Source organism: Tachyglossus aculeatus, chromosome 24 (genome assembly GCF_015852505.1).
Source record: "Tachyglossus aculeatus isolate mTacAcu1 chromosome 24, mTacAcu1.pri, whole genome shotgun sequence".
Taxonomy (NCBI): Eukaryota; Metazoa; Chordata; class Mammalia; order Monotremata; family Tachyglossidae; genus Tachyglossus; species Tachyglossus aculeatus.
The window spans coordinates 8243687-8268807 of record NC_052089.1 but is presented as its reverse complement, the minus strand read 5'-3'; the positions used below and the strand labels follow the sequence as shown (position 1 = coordinate 8268807).

Here is a 25121-nt window from a genome sequence, read left to right as displayed (position 1 = left end):
TAGTGGTAGGAACTGGGTTAAATGGCCCACCATGGGGATGCATTTAAGTTGGGGACATTTCTATTATCAATTGATCATTCAAATAATAATAATAATAATGATGATGATGGTATTTGTTAAGCACTTACTATGTGCAAAGCACTGTTCTAAGTGCTGGGAAGATTACAAGGTGATCAGGTTGTCCCACAGGGAGCTCACAGCTTTAATCCCCATTTTACAGATGAGGTAACCGAGGCCCAGAGAAGTGAAGTGACTTGCCCAAAATGTATTGAACACTTACAGTGTTCAATACATTGTTAGATACATTGTTCATTGTATTCAAATGTATTGAACACTTACAATGTGCAGGGCAGTGTACTAAGCGCTTGGGAGAAGACGATGTAACAGAGTTGGTAGTCATGTTCTCAGGCCACAATGAGTCTAGAAGGGGAGACAGACCTGAATATACACAAATAATAACAATAATACCTAATAAGAACCATCATCATAGTATCTGTCAAGTGTGGCTTAGTGGCAAGAGCACAGGTTTGAGAGTCAGAGGTCTTGGGTTCTAATCCTGCTCCGCAACTTGTCAGCTGTGTGATTTGGGGCAAGTCACTTAACTTCTGTGTACCTCAGTTAACTCATCTGTAATATGGGGATTAAGACTGTGAGCCCCACATGGGAGAACCTGATAACCTTGTATCTACCCCAGTGCTTAGAACAGTGCTTGGCACATAATAAGCATTTAACAAATACCATCATCACTTAAAATACCAATCCGTGGTATTTATGGAGTGCCTGCTATATGCTGAGCACTGTGACATGATCCATGGCCTCAGGGAACTTACAGTCTGGAGGGACTGTACTACTTAGTACAGTACTCTGCACACAGGAAGCGCTTAATGAATATGACTGACTGACAATGAATGAATCGATAATAAGTATCGATAATAAGAATCGATAATACAGTCTGGAGGGAGCGGCAGACACAAAATCAGCAGCATTAAAATAAACAGCATATCTATTGTTAACTGAGTTGCCTCCCTAGTTCAACGACTTTTTCTCTTATCTGCTCAGGCCTTGAAAATTGGACACAAATTACTAACAGGGATTTCTCCAAAATATCATCATTGTTGATTGCTTCATCTCAGCCCAGTACGGGGAAGGCAGGGAAGGATTTTCTTTCCTGTGACTCTCAGAATGTCAGGGTTGGTAGGGCAAGCGCGTGGGGATGGCTTCAAATTCAATCGTTCATTCATTCATTCATTCAGTCGTATTTGTTGAGCACTTACTGGGTGCAGAACACTGCATAAGCACTTGGGAAAGTACAGTACAACAATCAACAGTGACATTCCCTGCCCACATATCTGTATTTTTTTTTATTTGTATTGATGCCTGTCTCCCCCGCTCTAGACCGTAAGCTCGTTGTGGGCAGGGAACGTCACTATTTATTATTGCATTGTACTTTCCCAAATGCTCTGCACACAGGAAGTGCTCAATAAATACAATTGTTTGAATGAGTATTATTTCTTTCATTCAATCAAATATGACTTTGTGATGGGGACACTGGTTTCCCTATACAGGAGTGGTGAGAAGGACAAAGATCTTGGAGCTGGACAAAAATCAATCAATCAATCAGTGTTACTGAGTGTTCACTATCTGCAGAGCACTGCAGATTGTACAATTCAACAGAGTTGGTAGACACATTCCCCACTCAGAATGAGCTTACAGTCCAGAGGGGGAGACAGACACTACTATTAATAAATAATTTAGAATATACAATTTAAACATATGTACGTAAGTGCTGTGGGGTTGAGGGTGTGGTGAATATGAAATGCCCAAAGGACATAGGCTCAAGTACAAAGATGACGCAGAAGGGAGAGGGAGCTGGGGGGAAAAAAGGGCTTAATTGGGGAAGGTCTCTTATAGGAGATGTGACCTTAGCATTTGCTAAATGCCTTTTCAGGCATTATCTGGCTTTCTGTGAAGAGGAAAACACTACAAAAGTAATATGCATTAAAAACTGAGTGGGCACTGAAATATTTAAAGCAGCAGATGAGCATGGATCTTTCTAACCTGGTTCTAAATGCCAAAATATGGAAAAAATCTCCACTTCCAGAGGAGCTCCAAGAAATTTTGGGGCTTGGGTGTCCGTGAAGAAAAAGAGAAATGATTTTTCCTTCAAACTCTTAAACAGTGGACTAAAATCAACAGGGATTTGGGATTCTACGATGAATGGGGCTACCATCATGACAGTCCCTGGGAGAGGACTGTATCCACCCCAGCGCTTAGTACAGTGTCTGGCACAAAGTAAGCATTTTAAAAATACCATTTTTAATAGTATTTATTAAATGAATGGGGAGCAGGAAAATTCTACTTTGTTTACAGCTGGAGTAATGGGAATAATAATAATAATAATGTTTGTTAGCACTTACTATGTTCCACGCACTGTAAGAAGGATCATCAGGTCCCACATGGATCTCAGAGTCTAAGTCAGAATAGCTCAGCTTAGTGGAAAGAGCATGGGCTTGGGAGACTGAGGTCATGGGTTCTAATCCTGCCTCTGCCACTTGTCAGCTGTGTGACTTTGGGCAAGTCACTTCCCTTCTCTGTGCCTGCTGCCTCATCTGTAAAATGGGGATGAAGCCTGTGAGCCACATGTGGGACACCCTGATTACCTGATTACCTCAGCGCTTAGAACAGTGCTTGGCACATAGTGAGTGCTTAACCAATACTATCATTATTATTATTAAGATTAGGGTTTGCAGACTGGGGAATTTCTAGTGACCAGGGCAGAAATAAAATCCTGTGAACGAACTCCACCTTCCTCAAATGAATAAACCTGGGGCAGCAATTAATAGTATTTATTGAGTGCCTTCTGTGTGCAGGACACTGTATCAATAACTTGGGGGAGTACAATAGACACAAACCCTACCTCAGTAAATCGAGCAAGGGGGTTTGCAGACTAAAAGAAGCATACATTCAACCTAGAGTTTAAGGATGGCAGTGTTCAGGAATACCCTCGACTGCCTCTTCAAACGTATTCCTTACAGTTTTCCCTAGAACAGCAACTCTTGGCACCTCAAAATTAAATCTGGCAACGAAGCATCATTAAAATGGAAACTGCAAACCCACAGGAAGAGGGAGAACAAAAATATTAAAGCACCGTTGGTAAGGTGATCCCAATTCTGTAGGGTGTGAATGAATTACGTAGCATCGTTTTTGCTTTATTGACTCCTGGATTTTCAGTTTTTGATCCTACCTATTTCAAATATCCCTTGCACAGGCTCTGGCTAATAATAATTGAGGTATTTATTAAGTGTTTACTCTGTGCCAAGCTCTGTACTAAGCACTGCAGCAGACTTAAGGTAATGTCTATGAACTCTGTTATATTGTACTCTCCCAAGTGCTTAGTACAGTGCTCTGCACACAGTAAGCACTTAATGAATATGACTGAATGAATGAATGAATCGATAGTAAGGTCGGATTTAATCCTTATCCTGCCTGAGGCTCACAATCTAACTAGGAGGGAGAACAGGTGGATTATAATAATCATAATAATAATTGTGGTATTTGTTAAGCACTCTTCTAAATGCTAGGGTAGATACAAGATAGTCAGATCAAAAACAGTTCCTGTCCCACATGGGGCTCACAGTCTTAATCCCCATTTTACAGACGAGGCTCTTAATCAATGCCACAGTGCTATTTAGCCATGACTAACAATGGAGTTGAACTAGTTCTTAGATGTTTAGTGAGCATCTATTCATGGATTGTTTACAGATCTCAAGAATAAGTTTCATTCTTATCCTGCCATTGACTAAGAACAGGCCTCCTGTCCCTCCATCTTTCAGAGAGCAGGATTTTAAAATTTTGGAGTAAATATTTAAAATTTGGAAAAAGAGAACTGAAAAAAAATTAAAACGGCTGAAAATCGTTCTTTCTACACAGCAGAGTGGCTTAGTGAGAGGTAGAGTGGCCTAGAGGAGAGAGCAAGGACCTGAGAATCAGAAGGACCCATTTCTAATCTGGCTCTGCCGCATGTCTGCTGGGTGATCTTGGGCAAGTCACTTCATTTCTACGGGCCTCAGTTACCTCCTCTGTATAATGGGGACTAAGAGTGTGAACCCCTTGTGGGATAGGGTCTGTGTTCAACCTGATTAGCTTGTGTCTTCTCCAGTGCTTAGAATGATGCTTGGCGCATAGTAAAGTGCTTAATGAATACCATTTTACAGTGGTGATGATTGGGAGTGGCGGAGGGAGGGGGCTGGGATCCATTGTGATATCAGAACCAAAGCCTGCAGGGCTCTTGTGAAGCCGACAGCATTCTGAAACTCCCCAGTTGGGCAGAGGGCTGAGAAAGATAGCCCACCCAACTCCACCACTGTCCCGCCGCTGCAATCCTCTGTCAACCACCGGAAAGAAAAACCCACTTTGCCGCCGTCCTTTCCTCTCTCCGCCATCTCGGTTATCTGCCACCTCGCTTTCCCACTGGTTTACGAAAGATGCACAAACTTTCCTTCAAAAACCTGAAATCCACAGCGGAGAACCTGTGGAACTCACATTTCGTCCGGCTGAGGGGGTCGATCAAAAATGGCAGCAGAGCCCGTTCCCTGAACCCCACGGCCAGTCTGTCCAAGGGAGTTGAGGAGAGGCCCTCCCAGCCCCTGCCGAGGAACGAGGAACTGGATCTCGCTGCGGCGGTTCAGGACATTCGGACGGGCCAGGCCTCCCTCTACGAGGAGATGATGGACGTCGTCGACCTGGTGGCGGCCATGCATGACAAATTCGACGCTCATCAGAAGCAGATGGAGGCGCTGGGGGACAGGGTGCGGGCGAATGAGGTTGGCGCCACCAAACTCGATCAATACCTGTGCATGTTGGATCAGACGATTAACTTATTTCAGGAGAAGGCGGCGGACCTCGGAGGCCAGTGTGAATGTCCCAACGCCCACTGGGAAGAGCATCCTGAGGAGATGGAGGAGAGGGAGATGATGGACCTCCTCCACCAGATCCTGATGCCCATCGCCCAGGAGGAAGGCCCCGAAAGGCTGAGAGAGCCCTCGGCTCCCAATCCCGGGGAGAATAGATGGGATCCGATGAAGTCCGTGAGGCAAACCCCTTGGGAAAACCCCGCCCACATCTCGGAACAGGCCGACGCAGAAATCTACGTTTACCCTGACTCTGGCGCCTGGATCGATCTCGCCTTTCCCCTTGGGAGAAAATGGCGGGTTCTTCTGAGCGCCACCAGATTGGAAGAATTGATGCACTGGATTCTGACCAGGTCATCCTTCTTGGAGATGCCACAGCAACGCTCTGCCTTTTCTGGTCCAATCGCCTGCCTGAATACCCTGTGCCTCTCCACTTTCAATTACCTCTATTGGCTCTACCTCTCCTTGAAGGAACGAGTAACTTGGATGTAAGGAGTTCGAGAGATTCTATTGCCTTGACTTCCTTGGGTGGCAAATAAAGGCCGATTAAAATAAGAATGATGGTACTTGGTAAGCACTTATTATGTGCCAAGCACTGGGGAAGATACAAGTTAATCAGGTTGGACACAGTCCCTGTCCCACATGGGGCTCACAGTCATAATCCCCATTTTATGGTTGAGGTAACTGAGGCACAGAGAAGTTCATTCATTCGTTCATATTTATTGAACGCTTACTGTGTGCAGAGCACTGTACTAAGCGCTTGGGAAGTACAAGTCGGCAACATATAGAGGCGGTCCCTACCCAACAACGGGCTCACAGTCTAGAAGGGGGAGACAGACAACAAAACAAAACATGTAGGCAGGTGTCAAGTCGTCAGAACAAATAGAATTAAAGCTAAATGCACATCATTAACAAAATAGATAGAATAGTAAATATGTACAAGTAAAATAAATAGAGTGATAAATCTGTACAAACATATATACAGGTGCTGTGGGAAGGGGAAGGAGGTAGGGTGGGGGGGGATGGGGAGGAGGAGAGGAAACAAGGGGCTCAGTCCGGGGCTCAGTCTCAGAAGTGAAGTGACTTGCCCAAGATCACTTGCCCAAGAAACTTCCAAGCCCATGCTCTTTCCACTGAGCCATGCTACTTCTCTAGAAAGTTCTCTAGAGTCAGTGAAGACAATCATGGTCATCATCATCATCAACATCATCATCAATGGTATTTATTGAGTGTTTGCTGAGCTCTGTACTAAATGCCCAGGAGAGTACAAGAGTTCTCAATGGACTGCTTTTGAAATATTCTGCTTCTTCAGGGTCAGGACAGCTCTTTAGATCTTAAATTATAATTAAATTATAGTAAAAATGATACCAAGCCCTGGGTTAGGTATAAGATAATCAGGTCAGAATCAGTTCCCGTCCTACATGAAGCTCAGTCTAAGGGGCAGGGAGAATGGGTATTGAGTCCCCATTTGACAGATGAGGAAACTAAGGCCCGGAGATGTTAAGGGGCTTGCCTAAGGTCACACAGTAGGTCCATAGTGGAGCTGAGATTAGAACCCAGGTACCCTGACTCCCCAGCTCTTTCCACTAAGCCATACTACTCCTCTTGTTGTTTCTTTAATAATAATAATAACGGCATTTGTTAAGCACTTACTGTGTGCAAAGCATTGTTCTAAGCACTGGGGAGGACAGAAGGTGATCAGGTTGTCCCACGTGGGGCTCGCAGTCTTAATCCCCATTTTACAGATGAGGTAACTGAGGCCCAGAGAAGTGAAGTGACTTGCCCAAAGTCACACAGCTGACATGTGGTGGAGCTGGGATTTGAACCCATAACCTCTTACTCCTAAGCCCATGCTCTTTCCACTGAGCCATGCTGTTTTCTCTCCCTAAATTAAAGAACAAAATGCTGTCATATGGCATCACTGGGGGTGGCGATTTGGTTTGATTATGACTGCATCTGGAAGTTTTATGAAATCTACCTATCCCTAGTAGAAGAGGTTGGACTACAACCCATTATGGCACTCTGTTTCTGTGATTAATAATAATAATAATAATAATTGTGGTATTTAATAATTATAATATTTACTAAGCGCTTTCTATGTGCCAGACACTGCTCTAAGCTCTGGGGTTGATGCAAGCAAAACAGATGGACACAGTCCCTACCCCACGTGGGGTTCGTAGTTTCAATTCCCATCTTCCAGATGAGGTAACAGGGCCAGAGAAGTGAGGTGACTTGCCTGAGGTCACACAGCAGACAAGTGGCGGAGCAGGGGTTGGAACCCAGGAATCCCCAGGCCCGTGCTCTATCCACTAGACCACTCTGCTTCTCCTATGATTGACATACCAGGTGCAGGATACAATCTGAAGCCAGTCTGTCGCCTGCCCTGCCACCACACACATCCCAGGAGGAGAGTTGTTTCCCCAGTCATGTGCCCGAAGCTCCGTACATCCATCCCCATGGTGGGCGTCAGCTTCGGAGGAGGGTCTCTCCTTCCCCTTCCTCAACCACCACCCCCAAGTAGCAAGATCAGGCAACTCTGTAATTTCAACGATGAACACTATAGATCAGACACCACTATAAACCACCCTTTTATCGGATTTCGCCCCCTCGCCGTGCCGTAGTGCACAATATCCCGATCCGTCGAGGATCCTTCCAAGCCCTTGGAGGGTCTTCCACGAATCCTTTTCAGATCAGACCGGTTTTCCTTCCCAGCATCTCCCTCCTCCCCCGGCCCCGACACACATCCTGTGGCAACGGAGAGAGCCATCTCCATCATTGGAGCATCTGAAGATGAATCCTTTCCTTTATCAATCAATCAATCAATCAATCATATTTATTGAGCGCTTACTATATGCAGAGCACTGTACTAAGTGCTTGGGAAGTACAAATTGGCAACATATAGAGACAGTCCCTACCCAACATTGGGCTCACAGTCTAAAAGGGGGAGACAGAGAAAAAAAAAAAAACCAAACATACTAACCAAATAAAATAAATAGAATAGATATGTACAAGTAAAATAAATAAATAAATAAATAGAGTAATAAATATGTACAAACATATATACATATATACAGGTGCTGTGGGGAAGGGAAGGAGGTAAGATGGGGGTCCTTTATGCGGACCCGCAGTCAGTTCCTATTTTCCAAATGGGAAGAGAGTAATTGTTTTCTGCCCAGGCGCTAATCACATCACTCCGTCCATTGGCGTGGTCATTAGGAGAGGGGTAATATTAATGAAATTATGTTTAGCTGTTTGATTGGGCCGCTTCCATAGGTTACTGGGTTGGCGACAAACTTGTTATCATAAAAGCCTGAGGGGAAATTGAAGGAGCTGCTACATGGTGGTGTTCTTTTCTAGTGCGACCTAGAAAAGATTTTGTATTTTAGAGGTCTCCCTGTAATGAAAGGGTCTAATCTTAATAATATTATAATCTTAATTATAAGATAATAATACTGTTCTAAGCCCTGGGGTGGATGTCTAGACTGTAAACTCATTGTGGGCAGGGAATGGGTCTGTTTATTGTTATATTGTATATATATATGTATATATATATATATAGTATTATATTACAATTGTATATTAATTATTGTTATATTGTGTGTATATATATATATGGTTTATGGTATTTTTTAAGCACTTACTACATGCCAGGTACTTTATTAAGCACTGGGCACTGTACGGCCTAGTGACAAGAGCACAGGTTTGGGAGCCAGAGGTCGTGGGTTCTAATCCCGGCTCCGTCACTTGTCTGCTGTGAGTTCTTGGGCAAGTCACTTAACTTCTCTGGGCCTCAGTTACCTCATCTGTAAAATGGGGATTGAGACTGTGAGCCCCACGTGGGACAACTTGATTACCTTGTATCTACCCCAGTGCTTAGAACAGTGCTTGGCACATAGTAAGCGCTTAACAAATACCATAATTATTATTATTACGAAGTGCTCTCCCAAACAGTTTAGTGCTTTGCATAAAGTACACGTTCAATAAATTCATTTGAATGAATACACAGTAAATGGCTCATGTGGCTCACAGTCTTGATCCCAGTTTACAGAAGAGGTAACTAAGGCACAGAAAATTTAAGAAGTCAAGGTCACACAGCAGACGTATGGCAGCGAAAGGATTAGAACCCACAACCTCTGACTCTGAGGGCCGTGCTCTTTACACTAGGCCACACTGCTTTGGATGGCCATGGGTCCTATAAAATAAAAAAATAAATGTTGGTATTTATTAAGCACTTACTATGTGCCAAGCACTGGGGTAGATACAAGAAAATCAGGTTGTCCCATGTGGGGCTCACAGTCTTAATCCCCATTTTACAGATGAGGGAACTGAGGCCCAGAGAAGTTAAGTGACTTGCCCAAAGTCACACAGCTGACAAGTGGCAGGGCTGGGATTTGAACCCATGACCTCTGACTCCAAAGCCCGGGCTCTTTCCACTGAGCCACACTGCTTCCCCGTCTAGTGGAAAGAGCACGGGACTGGGGGGTCAGGAGATCTGGGTTCCAATTCCACCTCTGCCTGCTGAGTGATCTTGAACGGGTTATTTTGTATCAATCAGTCAATCAATCAATCAATCGTATTTATTGAGTGCTTACTGTGTGCAGAGCACTGTACTAAGCGCTTGGGAAGTACAAGCTGGCAACATATAGAGACAGTCCCTACCCAACAGTGGGCTCACAGTCTAGAAGGGGGAGACAGAGAACAAAACCAAACATACTAACAAAATAAAATAAATAGAATAGATGGGTACACGTAAAATAAATAAATATCTAATTTATTGAATGAACCTTCCACCTCCCCTCTCTTTAATCATTCATTCATTCAATCGTATTTATTGAGCACTTACTGTGTGCAGAGCACTGTACTAAGCGCTTGGAAAGTACAATTCAGCAACAGATAGAGACAATCCCTTCCCAACAACGGGCTCCCAGTCTAGAAGGGGGAGACAGACAAGAAAACGAAACAAGTAGACAGGCATCAATACCATCAGAATAAATAGAATTGTAGAAATATAGTACTCATTGAGTGCTTACTGTGTGCTGAGCACTGTACTAAGCACTTGGGAGAGTACAATAGAGTTGGTAGACACGATCCCTGCCCTCCAAGAGTTTACCATCTAACGGGGGAGACAGATTTGTGCTTGATACACAATCCATACCTCATTTCTGCCCTCTGTAGAAAACTCACCTCCCTCACCCCGTGTCTCTCCCTCTCCCCCTAACAATTATTCCCGATTTTTATTCCTTCCTGAGGTCTGCAGTACACTCACCAATCAATCAGAAGCAGTATGGCCTAATGGAGAGAGCACAGGCCTGGGAATCAGAAGGACCTGGGTTCTAATCCCACTCCACCTCTTGTTGGCTGTGTGACCTTGGGCAAGTGACTTCACTTCTCTGTGCCTCAGTTCCCTCCTTTGGAAAATGGGGATTAAGACTTGTGAGGGCACAGGGTCTGTGCCCAACCCGACTAGCTTGTATCTACCGCAGCGCTTAGCACACACTTAACAAACACCATAAAAAATTGTTAAGCACTTTACTAAGTGCCAGGCACTGGGATAAATATAAAATAAACAGATCAGACACAGTTCCCATCCCACATCGGGCTGAAATCTAAGAAGGAAGAAGAACGGGTATTTTAATCCCCAATTTAGGTGAGGAAACTGAAGCACAAAGAAGTTACTTGTGAGTTGCCCAAGGTCACACGGCAGCTCGTTATGAGCGGAGAACGTGCCTGCTAATTCTGTCGTATTGCAGTCTCCCAAGAGCTTAGTACAGTGCTCTGCACATCATCATCATCAATCGTATTTATTGAGCGCTTACTATGTGCAGAGCACTGTACTAAGCGCTTGAGAAGTACAAATTGGCAGCATACAGAGACGGTCCCTACCCAACAACGGGCTCACAGTCTAAAAGGGGGAGACAGAGAACAAAACCAAACATACTAACAAAAAATAAATAGAATAGATATGTACAAGTAAAATAAATAAATAAATAGAGTAATAAATATGTACAAACATATATACATATATACATATATACAGTGCTCTGCACATAGTAAGGCTTAAGCCTTACTAATACCTAAATACCATGGATTGAAGAGGCAGAGCTTGGATTAGAACCCAGACCTCCTGACTCCCAGCTCTATGCTTGCTTCTCTGAGAAGCAGCGTGGCTTAGTGGAAAAGAGCACAGACTTTGGAGTCAGAGGTCATGGGTTCAAATCCCCACTCAGCCAATTGTCAGCTGTGTGACTTTAGGAAAGTCACTTCACTTCTCTGGGCCTCAGTTACCTCATCTGTAAAATGGAGGCTAAGACTGGGAGCCCCCCGTGGGAAAACCTGATCACCTTGTAACCTCCCCAGCGCTTAGAACAGGGCTTGGCACATAGTAAGTGCTTAATAAATGCCATTATTATTATTATTGTTATTATTATTTGGACGTGGCACTGATTTATTCATTCAGTCATTTGAGCGCTTTCTGTGTGCAGAGCACTGTGTGCATTCATTCATTCATTCAATCGTATTTATTGAGCGCTTACTGCGTGCAGAGCACTGTACTAAGTGCTTGAGAAGTACAAGTTGGCAGCATATAGAGACGGTCCCTACCCAACAGCGGGCTCACAGTCTAGAAGGGGGGGACAGACGACAAAACAAAACATATTAACAAAATTAAATAAGTAGAATAAATATGTACAAGTAAAATAGAGTAATTAATACGTACAAATATATATACATATATACAGGTGCTGCAGGGATGGGAAGGAGGTACGGGGGGATTCATTCAATCGTATTTATTGAGTGCTTACTGTGTGCAGAGCACTGTACTAAGCGCTTGGGAAGTCCAAGTTGGCAACATCTAGAGACGGTCCCTACCCGACAGCGGGCTCACAGTCTAGAAGGGGGAGACGGACAACAGAACAAAGCATATTAACCAAATAAAATAAGTAGAATAAATATGTACAAATAAAATAGAGTAATTAATACGTACAAATATATATACATATGTACAGGTGCTTTGGGGAGGGGAAGGAGGTACGGGGGGGATTCATTCAATTGTATTTATTGAGTGCTTACTGTGTGCAGAGCACTGGACTAAGCGTTTGGGAAGTACAAGTTGGCAACACATAGAGATGGTCCCTACCCAACAGAGGGCTCACAGTCTAGACACTGATCATCGTTATCATCAATCGTATTTACTGAGCGCTTACTATGTGCAGAGCACTGGACTAAGCGCTTGGGAAGTACAAATTGGCAACATATAGAGACAGTCCCTACCCAACAGTGGGCTCACAGTCTAAAAGGGGGAGACAGAAAACAAAACCAAACATACTAACAAAATAAAATAAATAGAACAGATATGTACAAGACGAAACTCCTCCAGGAATTTGAGGTGGCTTGGGAACCAGGTCCAAGTCTCACAGCCTTGGAGGGGATTTAATGGAAAGATTTAATCCCACTGTTGGGTAGGGACTGTCTTTGTATGTTGCCAATTTGTACTTCCCAAGCGCTTAGTACAGTGCTCTGCACATAGTAAGCGCTCAATAAATGCGATTGATGATGATTTAATCAATAATTCCACAAGTGACCAACCATTGCATACAAGACACGGAGGACATCTACTGCCACCTAGCGGACATTCAGCTCCAGGCTCCAGACAGAAGACTAGAAATTTGGATTTCCTGCACAGATTCTTCCACCCTTCAACAGCTCTGAAGTTTATGAGGTTTTCCACCTTTTTTATGGCTTTTGTTAAACGCTTACTATGTATCAAACACTGTTCTAAGCGCTGGGGTAGGTGCAGTCCCTGTCCCGCCTGGGGCTCACAGTCTAAGCAGGAGGGAGAATGGGAGAACTGAGGCCCAGAGAAGTGAGGTGACTTTTTTTTTTAATGGCATTTATTAAGCGCTTACTATGTGCAAAGCACTGTTCTAAGCGCCGGGGAGGAGTGATTGAAAGGGTCCAACACGTGAACCTAGCTGTCCAGTGTAAGAAGGATGTTCTGTGTATACACAAAAGTTATTTCTTGCTATCCTGTCATATTTTGTTTTTCCCTCATGCCTCACAAACTAAAGCTACCAGATTGATTTATAAGCATATTCCTAATGTTACAGCTTTGATCTTGGACTGACCTCTTATAATAATAATAATAATGGCATTTATTAAGCGCTTACTATGTGCAAAGCACTGTTCTAAGCACTGGGGAAGTTACAAGGTGATCAAGTTGCCCCACGTGGGGCTCACAGTCTTCATCCCCATTTTACAGATGAGGTGACTGAGGCCCAGAGAAGTGAAGTGACTTGCCCAAAGTCACACAGCTGACAATTGGTGGAGCCGGGATTTGAACCCATGACCTCTGACTCCAAAGCCCGGGCTCTTTCCACTGAGCCACGCTGCTTCCCTTGCTCTTGCTCAAGGTTACTCAGCAAGACTTTGGCAGAGTCCGGATTAGAACTCAGGTCCTCTGGCTCCCAGTCCCGGGCTCTTTCCACTAGGCCACGTTGCTTCTCTTTTGGCTCTGAGAGTGGTATCGTCTGCTCAGTACATTTCAAAATCAATAGGTGTTTATTCCTGCAGCTTCATAATTTGTACTTCCCAAGCATTTAGTACAGTGCTCTGCACATAGTAAGCGCTCAATAAATATGATTGATTGATTGATTGATTCATAATGAGTGCTGGGGCCTGGACTTTGGGGAAACTGTGGATGATTCTATGCCCTACGTGGGAGTTTGATGGCCGCAAACAGAAACTCCTCATCATTGGCTTTAAGGCCCTGTATTAGCTGTCTCCCCTCACTCAACTGATCAATCTATCAAATTTCTTGAGCAGAACTGTGTGCAGAACACCATACTAAGCACTTGGGAGAGTACAATATAATAGAGATGGTAGACACATTCCCTGTCCACAGAGAGCTTACAGTCTAGAGAAGGCAGACATTAAATTATAAATTATGGTTACGTACATAATAATAATGAGTGCTTCAGGGCTGAGGGAGGGGTGAATAAAGGCTGGAAATCCAAGTGCAAGAGTGATGCAGAAGGGAGTAGGAGAAAAGGAAACGAGGGCTTAGTCAGGGAAGGCCTCTTGGAGGAGATGTGCCCTTAATAAGGCTTCGAAGGCGGGAGAGTGATCATCTGTTGGATATGAAGAAGGAGTGTGTTCCAGGCCAGAGGCAGGATGCGGGCGAGAGGTCGGCATAGATGAGATCAGCACAACGATAGAGTTAAAGAGAGATAGACGAGATTGAGATGGAGGTACCTATTATTGCTCCTCTTCCACTATGCTCCAGCTGACACCCACCACTCTTCATACTAACCTCCCCAATCAATCAATCGATAAATCAATTATATTTATTGAGGGCTTACTATGTGCAGGGCTCTGTACTAAGCACTTGGCAGAGTACAATCTAACAATTTAAGAGTGGGTAGACGTATTCCCTGCCGACAGCAAATTTACCCGCTGTTCCTCGTTCTCATCTCTCTTCCTTCCCACCACTCTCTCCCCCTTCAAGTGCAAGAGACCCCTGCTCACCCCTTCTTCGAAGCCATACCAAATTCACATCTCCTCCAAGAAGCCTTCCCTGATAAACTTATCATCTTACCACCCCATTCTGTCTCCTCTCTGAGCCTCCTATTCATTTGGGTTATAATATAATAATTGTAGTATTTAAGTGCTTCCTATGGATACAGTTCTGTATCCCCTAAGCCACTTATGTGTGTTTCCCACCTCCATAGCACTTATGTATATATCTTCACCCTCAGATTCTTCCTGTACATGAAATGTATTTTAATATCAATAATATCATTGACTGATATCTTTTTCCCTGGCTATATTGCAAGTTACTGAGGGCAGGGATTTTTTTTTTTAGTAGTATTTAAGCACTGGGGTAGATACAAGCTAATCAGGTTGGAGGTAGTCCATGTCCCACATGGGGCTCACAGTCTTAATCCCCATTTTGCAGATGAGAAAACCTAGACATAGAGAAGTGAAGTGACCCACCCAAGGTCACACAGCAGGCATGTGGTGGAGCCGGGATTAGAAAGCAGTTCCCTTGGATTTCCAGGCCCGTGCTGTATCCACTAGGCCTCTCTGCTTCTAGTGGCTTGTCTACTTAACAATAATAATAATGATAGCATTTGTTAAGTGCTTACTATGTGCAAAGCACTGTTCTAAGCACTGGGGAGGTTACAAGGTGATCAGGTTGTCCCAAGGGGGGCTCACAGTCTTAATCCCCATTTTACAGATGAGGTAACTGAGGCACAGAGAAGTGAAGTGACTTGCCCAAAGTCACACAGCTGACAACTGGCGGAGCTGGGGTTTGAACCCACGACCTCTGACTCCAAAGCCCGTGCTCTTTCCATTGAGCCATGCTGCTTCTCACTTATTCTTATTCTATTATACTTATAGAATATAGAATATGTAGAATAGAATACTTATAGAATATACTTATTCTATTGTACTCTTCCAAATGCTTAGTACAGGACTCAATAAATTCCACTAAATCCCAGTGAATTGGGAGCACTGTCTGAGCACTTGGGGAGTATAAAATGGGGTCTTTAAGCAACACTCTCTCTAGAAAGTCATTTGCAGGCTAAGCTTGTAAGAGCGGAACCTAGAAGCAGCTTTAGTCTGTAGAGCTGAGAAAATACATTGTGCCCAAGGTGTTAGCACCGGGAGTGAAAAACCATTTCCTTTCCTTAGGTGACCCCAGCGAGGCTGCTACATCATAAGTGAGCCCTCAGGTTCGTGCAAGAGCGTCTACTACTAGATCTGGTCTGAGTTACTCCCTAAACACTGTGGTAGACGCAGCACCATCAGATCAGACGCAGTCCCTTTCCCACATGGGGTTCAAGGTGCAGGGGGAAGGAGAGCAGCTATTGAATCCCCATCTTACTGATGAGGAAACTGAGGTGACTGAAGCACAGAGAAGTTAAGGGACTTGCCCAAAGTCACACAGCTGACAAGTGTCAGAGCCGGGATCAGAACCCAGGTCACCCGATTTCCAGCCTGGTACTCTTTCTACTGGCAGCGTGGCTCAGTGGAAAGAGCACGGGCTTTGGAGTCAGAGGGCAGGGGTTCAAATCCCGGCTCTGCCACTTGTCAGTTGTGTGATTTTGGGCAAGTCCCTTCACTTCTCTGTGCCTCAGTCCCCTCATCTGTAAAATAGGGATTAAGACTGTGAGCCCCCCGTGGGACAACCTGATCACCTTGTAACCTCCCAGCGCTTAGAACAGTGCTTTGCACATAGTAAGCGCTTAATAAATGCTATCATTATTATTATTATTATTATTATTACTAGGTCTCTCTGGGTACATCTCAGGTGGCTAAACGCCAACTCAAGTATCTCAGGTGGATATTCTTCATTTTCTGGGCAACCTTTGCCCACAAAAGTGAATGTTAAAGATTTCAGTACTACAATGCTCAAGCTGCAATAACTGCAGAACAGCCATATCATCATCATCATCAATCGTATTTATTGAGAGCTTACTGTGTGCAGAGCACTGTACTAAGCGCTTGGGAAGTACAAGTTGGCAACATATAGAGACAGTCCCTACCCAACAGTGGGCTCACAGTCTAAAAAGTGGGCTCACAGTAGCCACCAGTACTCTTGCCCCCCAAAATCCCACCATTTTCTGCTGTCAGCCCCTTCCCCTACCGTTTGTCAATGTTCAACAGAACCTCTGACTGGATATTCCGAAAACACACAGCTCTCGCCAAAGGCCGGCCCAAATACAGTAGAATCTGACCGGTCTGACACGTGTTTTCATGAGGCAATTTTGACAGAATATGTCGAAAGAATAGGGGACTGTAGTTACCATAACTCAACTGTTAATTAGTGATGAATTGGTGATAGTCTTCTGTGGCTCTGACCTGGAATGCTGTTGCAAGCAAATGACAGACTCCCCTAAAGAAAGGTCTGCTGACAATCCTTCATTAGAATGGCAGAGAGAACCAATAGCAAATATTGAAAATTCGCTGATATCCAAAAAAAACTGATTTTAAGCGATGGAAATTGGCTCCAGTGAGGTGTTAATGACTGCGGATAAATGTCAGATAAGTGTCTGGAGAAATATCAGAGGAATAGGTGAGGGAGGAGAGTAAGCTTCAGGTTTCAGCCCTGCAAAGCTTGAAATAAACTGTAATTTTTTTTTTGGCTTTCCAGAGCTGCTTTGTACTTCACCAGGCATGCAATAAAAAGAAGTTATCTATTACTCTATTTGAACCACCCTTTCCCCTAAACTAGTACAGTGCTCTGCACACAGTAAGTGCTCAATAAATACTATTGATTGATTAACAGATTGATGAGTGAAGATCTACCATATGCAAAGTATGATGATGATGGTGGCATTTGTTAAGAGCTTCCTCTGTGTCAAACACGGTTCTAAGCACTGGGGTAGATACGACCTAATCAGGTTGGACACAGTCCCTGCCCTATGTAAGACTCACTTAACTTCTCTCTGCTCCAGTTTTCTCATCTGTAAAATGAGGATTCAATACCTGTTGTCCCTTACACGTAGAATGTGAACAGGGATTGTGTCCAACCTGAAGACCCTGTATCTACCCCAGCACTTAGAATAAATAGTAAGCACTTAAGTACCTCATTAGTAGAAGTACAAGTATTATTATTATTATTATCGTTATCATTATTATTATGTGCTAAGCACAGTACTAAGCACTGTGTAGAAAAGGTAATAAGATTGAGCTCAGTCATTCATTGAGCGCTTACTGTGTGCAGAGCACTGTACTAAGCGCTAAGTCCCTGTCCTACACGGGTTCCCAGTTTGATGAGGAAGAGGGAGATCAGTTGTTTAATCCCCATTTTACAGATGAGAAAATTGGGGCATGGAGAATTCAAGTGACTTGCCCAGGTCACCCTGCAGACAAGTGGCAGAGCCAGGATTAGAACCCAAGTTACCTGACTCCCAGAGCTGTATTCTTGCCACTTACTATATGTCAAGCACTTAATACTGGGGGAGGTACAGAGAAGCAATGTGGCTCAGTGGAAAGAGCACGGGCTTGGGACCCAGAGGTCATGGGTTCTAATCCCAGCTCCTCCACATGTCTGCTGTGTGACCTTGGGCAAGTCACTTAACTTTTCTGAGCCTCAGTTACCTCATTTGTAAAATGGGGATGAAGATTGTGAGCCCCACGTGGGACAACCTGCTCACCTTGTATCCCCCCCAGTGCTTAGAACAGTCCCCACAGTAAGCGCTTAACAAACGCCATCATCATTATTATTATATTACGGTCCCACGTGGGGCTCACAGTCTAAGTAGGAGGGAGAACAGATGCTGAAACCCCATTTTGAAGATAAGGGAACTGAGGCAGAGAGAAGTTAAGTGACTGGCCCAAGGTCACACAGCAGACAAGTGGCAGAGCCAGGAATAATAATAGTAATGACTGTGGTACTTGTTAAGCACTTACTATGCGCCAAGCACTGTTTTAAGTGCTGGGGTAGGTACAAAAGTAATCATCTTGGATGCAGTAAGTGCCTGTCCCACCTGGGGCTCGCAATCTTAATCCCATTTTACAGATGAGGTAACTGAGGCCCAGAGAATTGAAGCGATTTGCCCAAGGTCACATAGCAGACATGTGGCAGAGGCGGGATTAGAACCCACACCCTCTGCCTCTCAAGCCCATGCTCATTCCACTAGGCCATGCTGCTTCTCAGGTCCTCTGAATCCCAGGCCCAGGCTCTTCCCTTACCTCCTCCCCATCGCCTTACCTCCTTCCCTTCCCCACAGCACCTGTATATATGTATATAGACTGTGAGCCCCACGTGGGACGACCTGATCACCTTGTAACCTCCCCAGCGCTTAGAACAGTGCTTTGCACATAGTAAGCGCTTAATAAATGCCATTATTATTATTATTATTATATGTTTGTACGTATTTATTACTCTATTTATTTTACTAGAACATATTTATTCTATTTATTTTATTCTGTTAATATGTTTTGTTCTCTGTCTCCCCCTTCGAGACTGTGAGCCCACTGTTGGGTAGGGACCGTATATGTTGCCAACTTGTACTTCCCAAGCGCTTAGTCCAGTGCTCTGCACACAGTAAGCGCTCAATAAATACAATTGAATGAATGAAGATGCTTCGTGGAACAGAGTATTATCAGTTAGCTGTTATAAGCTTCTCAGTATTTAGCCTAGTGGTTGCTTCTGTTCCAATTATTCTTGGATTTGCCTCATTCACATGACTCTGAACAACTCTGCCTCACTTTTCCCTTCAAACAGGAAAAGATTCGCTGTTTTACTCTCTTTAGAGTAACGTTGTGAGAATTAAAGGGTTGATGCTTGCCAAGAAACTGAGATCCTTAGCTATAAATAACAGCATTATTTTATTACAGTGCATGATATGAGGGGGTTTTAGTGCTTTAGCACTTTAAAAGAAAATAATCCTCAAACCCAACAGCGTAGCACCTTACAGTGACAAAGTTCTATGCCTGCAGCAAAGAAAAAGATTGCGGGGAAGCACATATCACTGGAATTATTAAAAAGTATAGCAAGGGTCCTGTTTAGTGGAAAGAGTTGGTGGTGCAGGAGGAAAGAAGGGAGGGAAAGAATCTTTTCAGTAGTATGAAAAAATCCCTTTTTGATTCAGTGTGTGAGAGCTACGCTATAGAGCCCTGAAAGGTTTCCTCGGAAACAGATAAAATAATGATAATATTTGTCGAGAGTTTACTATTTGCCAAGAGCTGTCGTAGGTGCGATATAAGCAGGTCAGACGCAGGCCTCACAGTCGAAGAGGGAGGGAGAACAGGGACTTTATCCCATTTTGACATATAGAAAATGAGGCCTAGAGAAGTGAAGTGACTCACCCAAGGTCACACAGCAGGTCAGTGGCAGAGCTGTTTTTGGGAGCCTTGAGCTCTTTCCATGGAGCAATGAAAGTTCTCAAACTGTGGATTTAACTTGTGTTGCTCGTAGACCTAAGAACTTAATCCTGACTTTTTGTATTAAATCTCATTCATAACCTCTGTATTCCCTTAAAAACGTTGTTTTGGGGGGCTGGGGGAGAAAAAGTAGTTTGATAATCGTACGAAATTATTAGCCGAAACGAGACTTTAAAGTATCTAAATGTCTGCTTCGAGGGATCCTTCATCTCAGCTGGTGGAAAAGTATCTTTCCCACAGTATATAATATGTGAGTCATGGGAAGGGCTTGAATAATTCGCAGACACATTGTTATTGAGTCATCGTGAGTGATATCGGACCACTTGGAAGTTGGTGAAGTTAAACCTTGTACGATTTGCCGGGGTATAAAAATAATCATTCTTTGGGTTTTATCGCCTCCCCTGATTTCTCCCTTCCCGGCCTCGTGGGGCCGGTTGTGGTTGATAAGGGATGGATATTATCGATGAGAAAGGCCGAAGCCTTCAGGGTCGGTCAAGGTCACCCATTGGCCCTGTCCATCATCATCATCATCATCATCATCATCAATCGTATTTATTGAGCGCTTACTGTGTGCAGAGCACTGTACTAAGCGCTTGGGAAGTACAGAGATGAGGCTGCTGGATATCTGTCATGGATGCTTGAGGGCTGTCGGATGAAGGGGATCTCAGCCAGACTATTGGTAACTAGCTCCTTATGCAGCTAATGTTAGGATATTTTTGTCACCTTTCAGAATTGATAAGTAATAACAATAACAATAATAATAATAATAATAATAATAATAATAATAATGGCACTTGTTGAACCAAGCACTTGTTGAACCCTAATGCCCAGGTGGGTCATCCAAAAGTAAGATGAGTGAAAATGGAAAAAGCTCCAAACTGGATTGTCCTTTCTCCCCTGAAAGGTCTCCTCAGCTTAGGAAAAAAATAATTTCATTCCAGGACCTTGTATCCTAAGGATATAGTGCTGAGAAGCAGCTTGGTCCAGTGGGAAGAGCACGGGCCTGGGAATCAGGGGAGCTGGGTTCTAATTCTGGACTTCGCCGCTAGTCTGCTGGGTGATGTTGGGCAAGTAACTTCGCTTCTCTGTACCTCAGTTTCCTGATCTGTAAAATGGGAATTCAATCCTACTCCTCCCACTTAGACGGTGAGCCCCATGTGGACAGAGACCGTGTCCAACCTGATTATGTCTTGTCCCCATCCCAGCACTTAGTACAATGTCTGGTACAAAGTAAGCATTTAACAAGTACCGTAATTATAATTATTTATTTATTCCCTGGAGAGGGAAATGTGTTAACTATGCACCAGGAGTTGGTATTTCACTGCAGAGAAGCAGCGTGACTCAGTGGCAAGACCCCGGGCTTGGGAGTTGGAGGTCATGTGTTCTAATCCCGGCTCCGCCACTTGTCAGCTGGGTGACTTTGGGCAAATCACTTAACTTCTCTGTGCCTCAGTTACCTCATCTTTAAAATGGGGACAAAGACTGTGGGACAACCTTATAACCCACTTAGAACAGTGCTTGGTACATAGTAAGCACTTAACAAATACCAACATTATTATTATTATTAGCTGATAAAGCACGGGTCTGAGAGTCAGAGGGACCTGGGTTCTAATCCCTGCTCTACCACATGTCTGCTGTGTGACCTTGGGCAAGTTGCTTCACTTCTCTGGGCCTCAGTTACCTCATCTGTAAAATGGGGATTAAGACTGTGAGCCCCGCGAGAGACAACCTGATCACCTTGCATCCCCCCCAAGCACTTAGAACAGTGCTTCGCACATAGTAAGCGCTTAACAAATGCCATCATTATTATTATTATCTGGAAAAAATGGTAATAATAATAATGATCATCATCATCAATCGTATTTATTGAGTGCTTACTGTGTGCAGAGCACTGTACTAAGCGCTTGGGAAGTACAAATTGGCAACATATAGAGACAGTCCCTACCCAACAGTGGGTTCACAGTCTAAAATAATAATAATAATAATGGTATTTATTAAGCACTTACTATGCACAGAGTACTGTTCTAAGAATGGGGATTAAGAGTGTGAGTCCTGTGTGGGACAGGGACTGTGTTCAACCCATTACCTTATGTCTACCCCAGTGTTTAGTACAGTGCCTGGCACATAGTAAGCGCTTAAGAAACACCATAATTATCATCATAATTATTATTATTATTGTTGCTTGATGAGAATCAGCACTTCACATCATCCAAATAGTTCTCAATGGGACCATTTGACTTTTGGGGGGCAATTTTTAGCCTCTTCAGTGAATTATCTGTATGTTCCATGATCCAAGCCAGCCTCAGTTTCAACTCACGGATTCAGCTGAACTACATCCTACCGTTAATAAGGACTAGAATTGGGTCGCGTTTTTGCATCCTTCGAAGCTGGTAATCCTCAAAGAGCATCTGAAATTCTCCCTTCTGGGTGGGAAATCAACTGCGGTTCCATACTATTGATAATGCACGATACTAAGATAAATAATAAAGTTATACCGGGGTTAATGTCATCCTGTTCTTCTGCGGGGATTTTCCAGACCTTTGCCATTGGTAATTAAGTCTCCAAACTCCCTCTGGGAGAGAAATTGTTAACAGAATTAGGGAAGTGGGTAGGGGAATTGGAAATCAAACCCAAAGGCTCTGCAAGAAAGATTTATGGTCGCTGATTCGCAGATCTCAGCAGGGGTAAGGGGGTAGGAAAGGAGTTGTCTTTTATTGTAGAGATGGGATGATTGGGTAAAATCAATCAACCCATTGTAGCTACTGAGCACTTACTGTGAGCGGTACACTGTACTGGACGCTCAGGAGAGCACAGAACGACAGGAGTTGGTAGTCACGTTCAAGAGGGGGAGACAGACATTAAATAAATAAATAACCGATATACACATCAGAAAAGCAACGTGACATATTGGATAGAGCACGGGCCTGGGAGTGAGACGATCCTGTGTTCTAATTCTCTGCTGTGTGACCCTGGGCAAGTCACTTCACTTCTCTGTACCGCAGTTACCTCATCTGTGAAGTGGGGATTGAGACTGTGAGCCCCACATGGGACAGGGACTGTGTTCAACCCAATTTGCTCGTGTCCACCTCAGCCCTTAGTACAGTGCCTGGCACACAGTAAGCGCTTAACAAATACCTTGATTATTATTAATCATTTAGACTGTGAGCCCATTGTTGGGTAGGGACTGCCTCTATATGTTGCCAATTTGTACTTCCCAAGCACTTAGTACGGTGCTCTGCACATAGTAAGGGCTCAATAAATACGATTGATGATGATGATGAAGAGGCTTGAGGACAGGGATGGGTGAACAGATGCATCTGAAGAGGCGAAAGAGACGGGATCATCAGGCATCTTGTAGTGAGAGTAAGATTGAAGACAAGAGATTCGGTCAAAGTCTGGCGGGGCAAAAACTAACGAAAACGTTCGATGGGAAAAGAACGATGGATCTCATAGCACAGCCGAAATAAATCAGGCCGCCCCCAAACTGCGACAATACAGTCAACAACAGTACATCTGTAAACTCTAGAGGTGCTCACAGCTACCGAATAATCTGAGGTTATTTGATGCGTAGCCGAAAGAAATCAGGCCGCCCCCAAACTGCGACAATACAGTCAACAACAGTACATCTGTAAACTCTAGAGGTGCTCACAGCTCCCGAATAATCTGAGGTTATTTGATTATGGCCCAGGAATAGAATAGCCATCTGTCCAGTTTCATACTAGACAGTCTGGTTTTCAGCTGGTCTGTCCCCTGCCTTTCTGTCTGGTATTTTGGTTGCTAAGTCCCAGCCTCTCTGTGCCTCAGTGCCTGATGCCAGGGATAATAATAATAATAATGGTATTTGTTAAGCGCTTACTATACGTCAAGCACCGTTCTAAGGGCTGGGGTAGAGACAAGCTAATCAGGTCGGACACAGTCCCTGGCCCACGTGGGGCCCCCAGTCTCAATGCCCACTTTACAGATGAGGCAACTGAGGACCAGAGAAGTGGAGCGGCTTGCCCAGGGTCACACAGCGGGCGAGTGGCAGAGTCGGGATTAAAGTGAGCCCGCTGTTGGGTAGGGACTGTCTCTATATGTTGCCCAAGTGTTTAGTACTTCGCTCTGCACACAGTAAGCGCTCAATAAATACGATTGAATGAATGAATGGCAGGGACTGTGTCCAACCCGATCGGCTTGTATCTACCCCCGCGCTTAGTACAGTGCGTGGCACGTAGGAAGCGCTTCTCAGTGGAAAGAGCACGGGCTTTGGAGTCGGAGGTCATGGGTTCAAATCCCGGCTCCGCCACACGTCTGCTGTGTGACCTTGGGCAAGTCACTTAACTTCTCAGAGCCTCAGTTACCTCATCTGTAAAATGGGGATTAAAAGATTGTGAACCCCACGTGGGGCAACTTGATCACCTTGTATCCCCCCAGCGCTTAGAACAGTGCTCTGCACATAGTAAGCGCTTAACAAATGCCATCATTATTATTATTATTAATAAATACGATTGAATGAATGAATGAACGAACCCATGGTCTTCTCACTCCCAGGCCCATGCTCTATCCACTACGCCGTGCTGCTTCTCCGACACATATCATCAATCATATTTATTGAGCGCTTACTATGTGCAGAGCACTGTACTAAGTGCTTGGGAAGTACAAATTGGCAACATATAGAGACAGTCCCTACCCAACAGTGGGCTCACAGTCTAAAAGACATATATCAGTTATTTATTTATTTAATGTCTGTCCCCACCCCCAGAAAAAATCTATCAACTCTATTGCTTTTTGCTCTCCCAAGTGCTTAGTACAGCGCTCTGCACCACAGTAAGTGCCTCATAAGCACTGAGAAGCAGCGTGGCTCAGTGGAAAAAGCCCGGGCTTTGGGTCAGAGGTCATGGGTTCAAATCCTGGCTCCGCCAATTGTCAGCTGTGTAACTTGGGGCAAGTCACTTCACTTCTTTATGCCTCAGTTCCCTCATCTGGAAAATGGGGATTAAGACTGTGAGCCCCCCGTGGGACAACCCGATCACCTTGTAACCTCCCCAGAGCTTAGAACAGGGCTTTGCACATAGTAAGCGCTTAATAGATGCCATCCTTATTATTATTATGTCTGCTGGGTGACTTTGGGCAAGTCACTTAACTTCTCTGTGCCTCAGTTCCCTCCTCTGTAAAATGGGGATTAAGAGTGGGAGCCCCTCGTGGGACAACCTAATCACCTTGTATCATCATCATCAATCGTATTTATTGAGCGCTTACTGTGTGCAGAGCACTGTACTAAGCGCTTGGGAAGTACAAATTGGCAACATATAGAGACAGTCCCTACCCAACAGTGGGCTC

General features: G+C 44.2%; 1 protein-coding gene across 1 annotated transcript; it reads left to right on the top strand.

The window, feature by feature from the left end:
* The first annotated feature begins 4337 nt into the window (after positions 1-4337).
* Positions 4338-5465, top strand: CCDC54 (coiled-coil domain containing 54). Its single transcript, XM_038766383.1, has one exon. The coding sequence runs from the start codon at positions 4485-4487 to the stop codon at positions 5400-5402; it is 918 nt and encodes a 305-aa protein (XP_038622311.1). The 5' UTR covers positions 4338-4484; the 3' UTR covers positions 5403-5465.
* The last annotated feature ends 19656 nt before the right edge of the window (positions 5466-25121 follow it).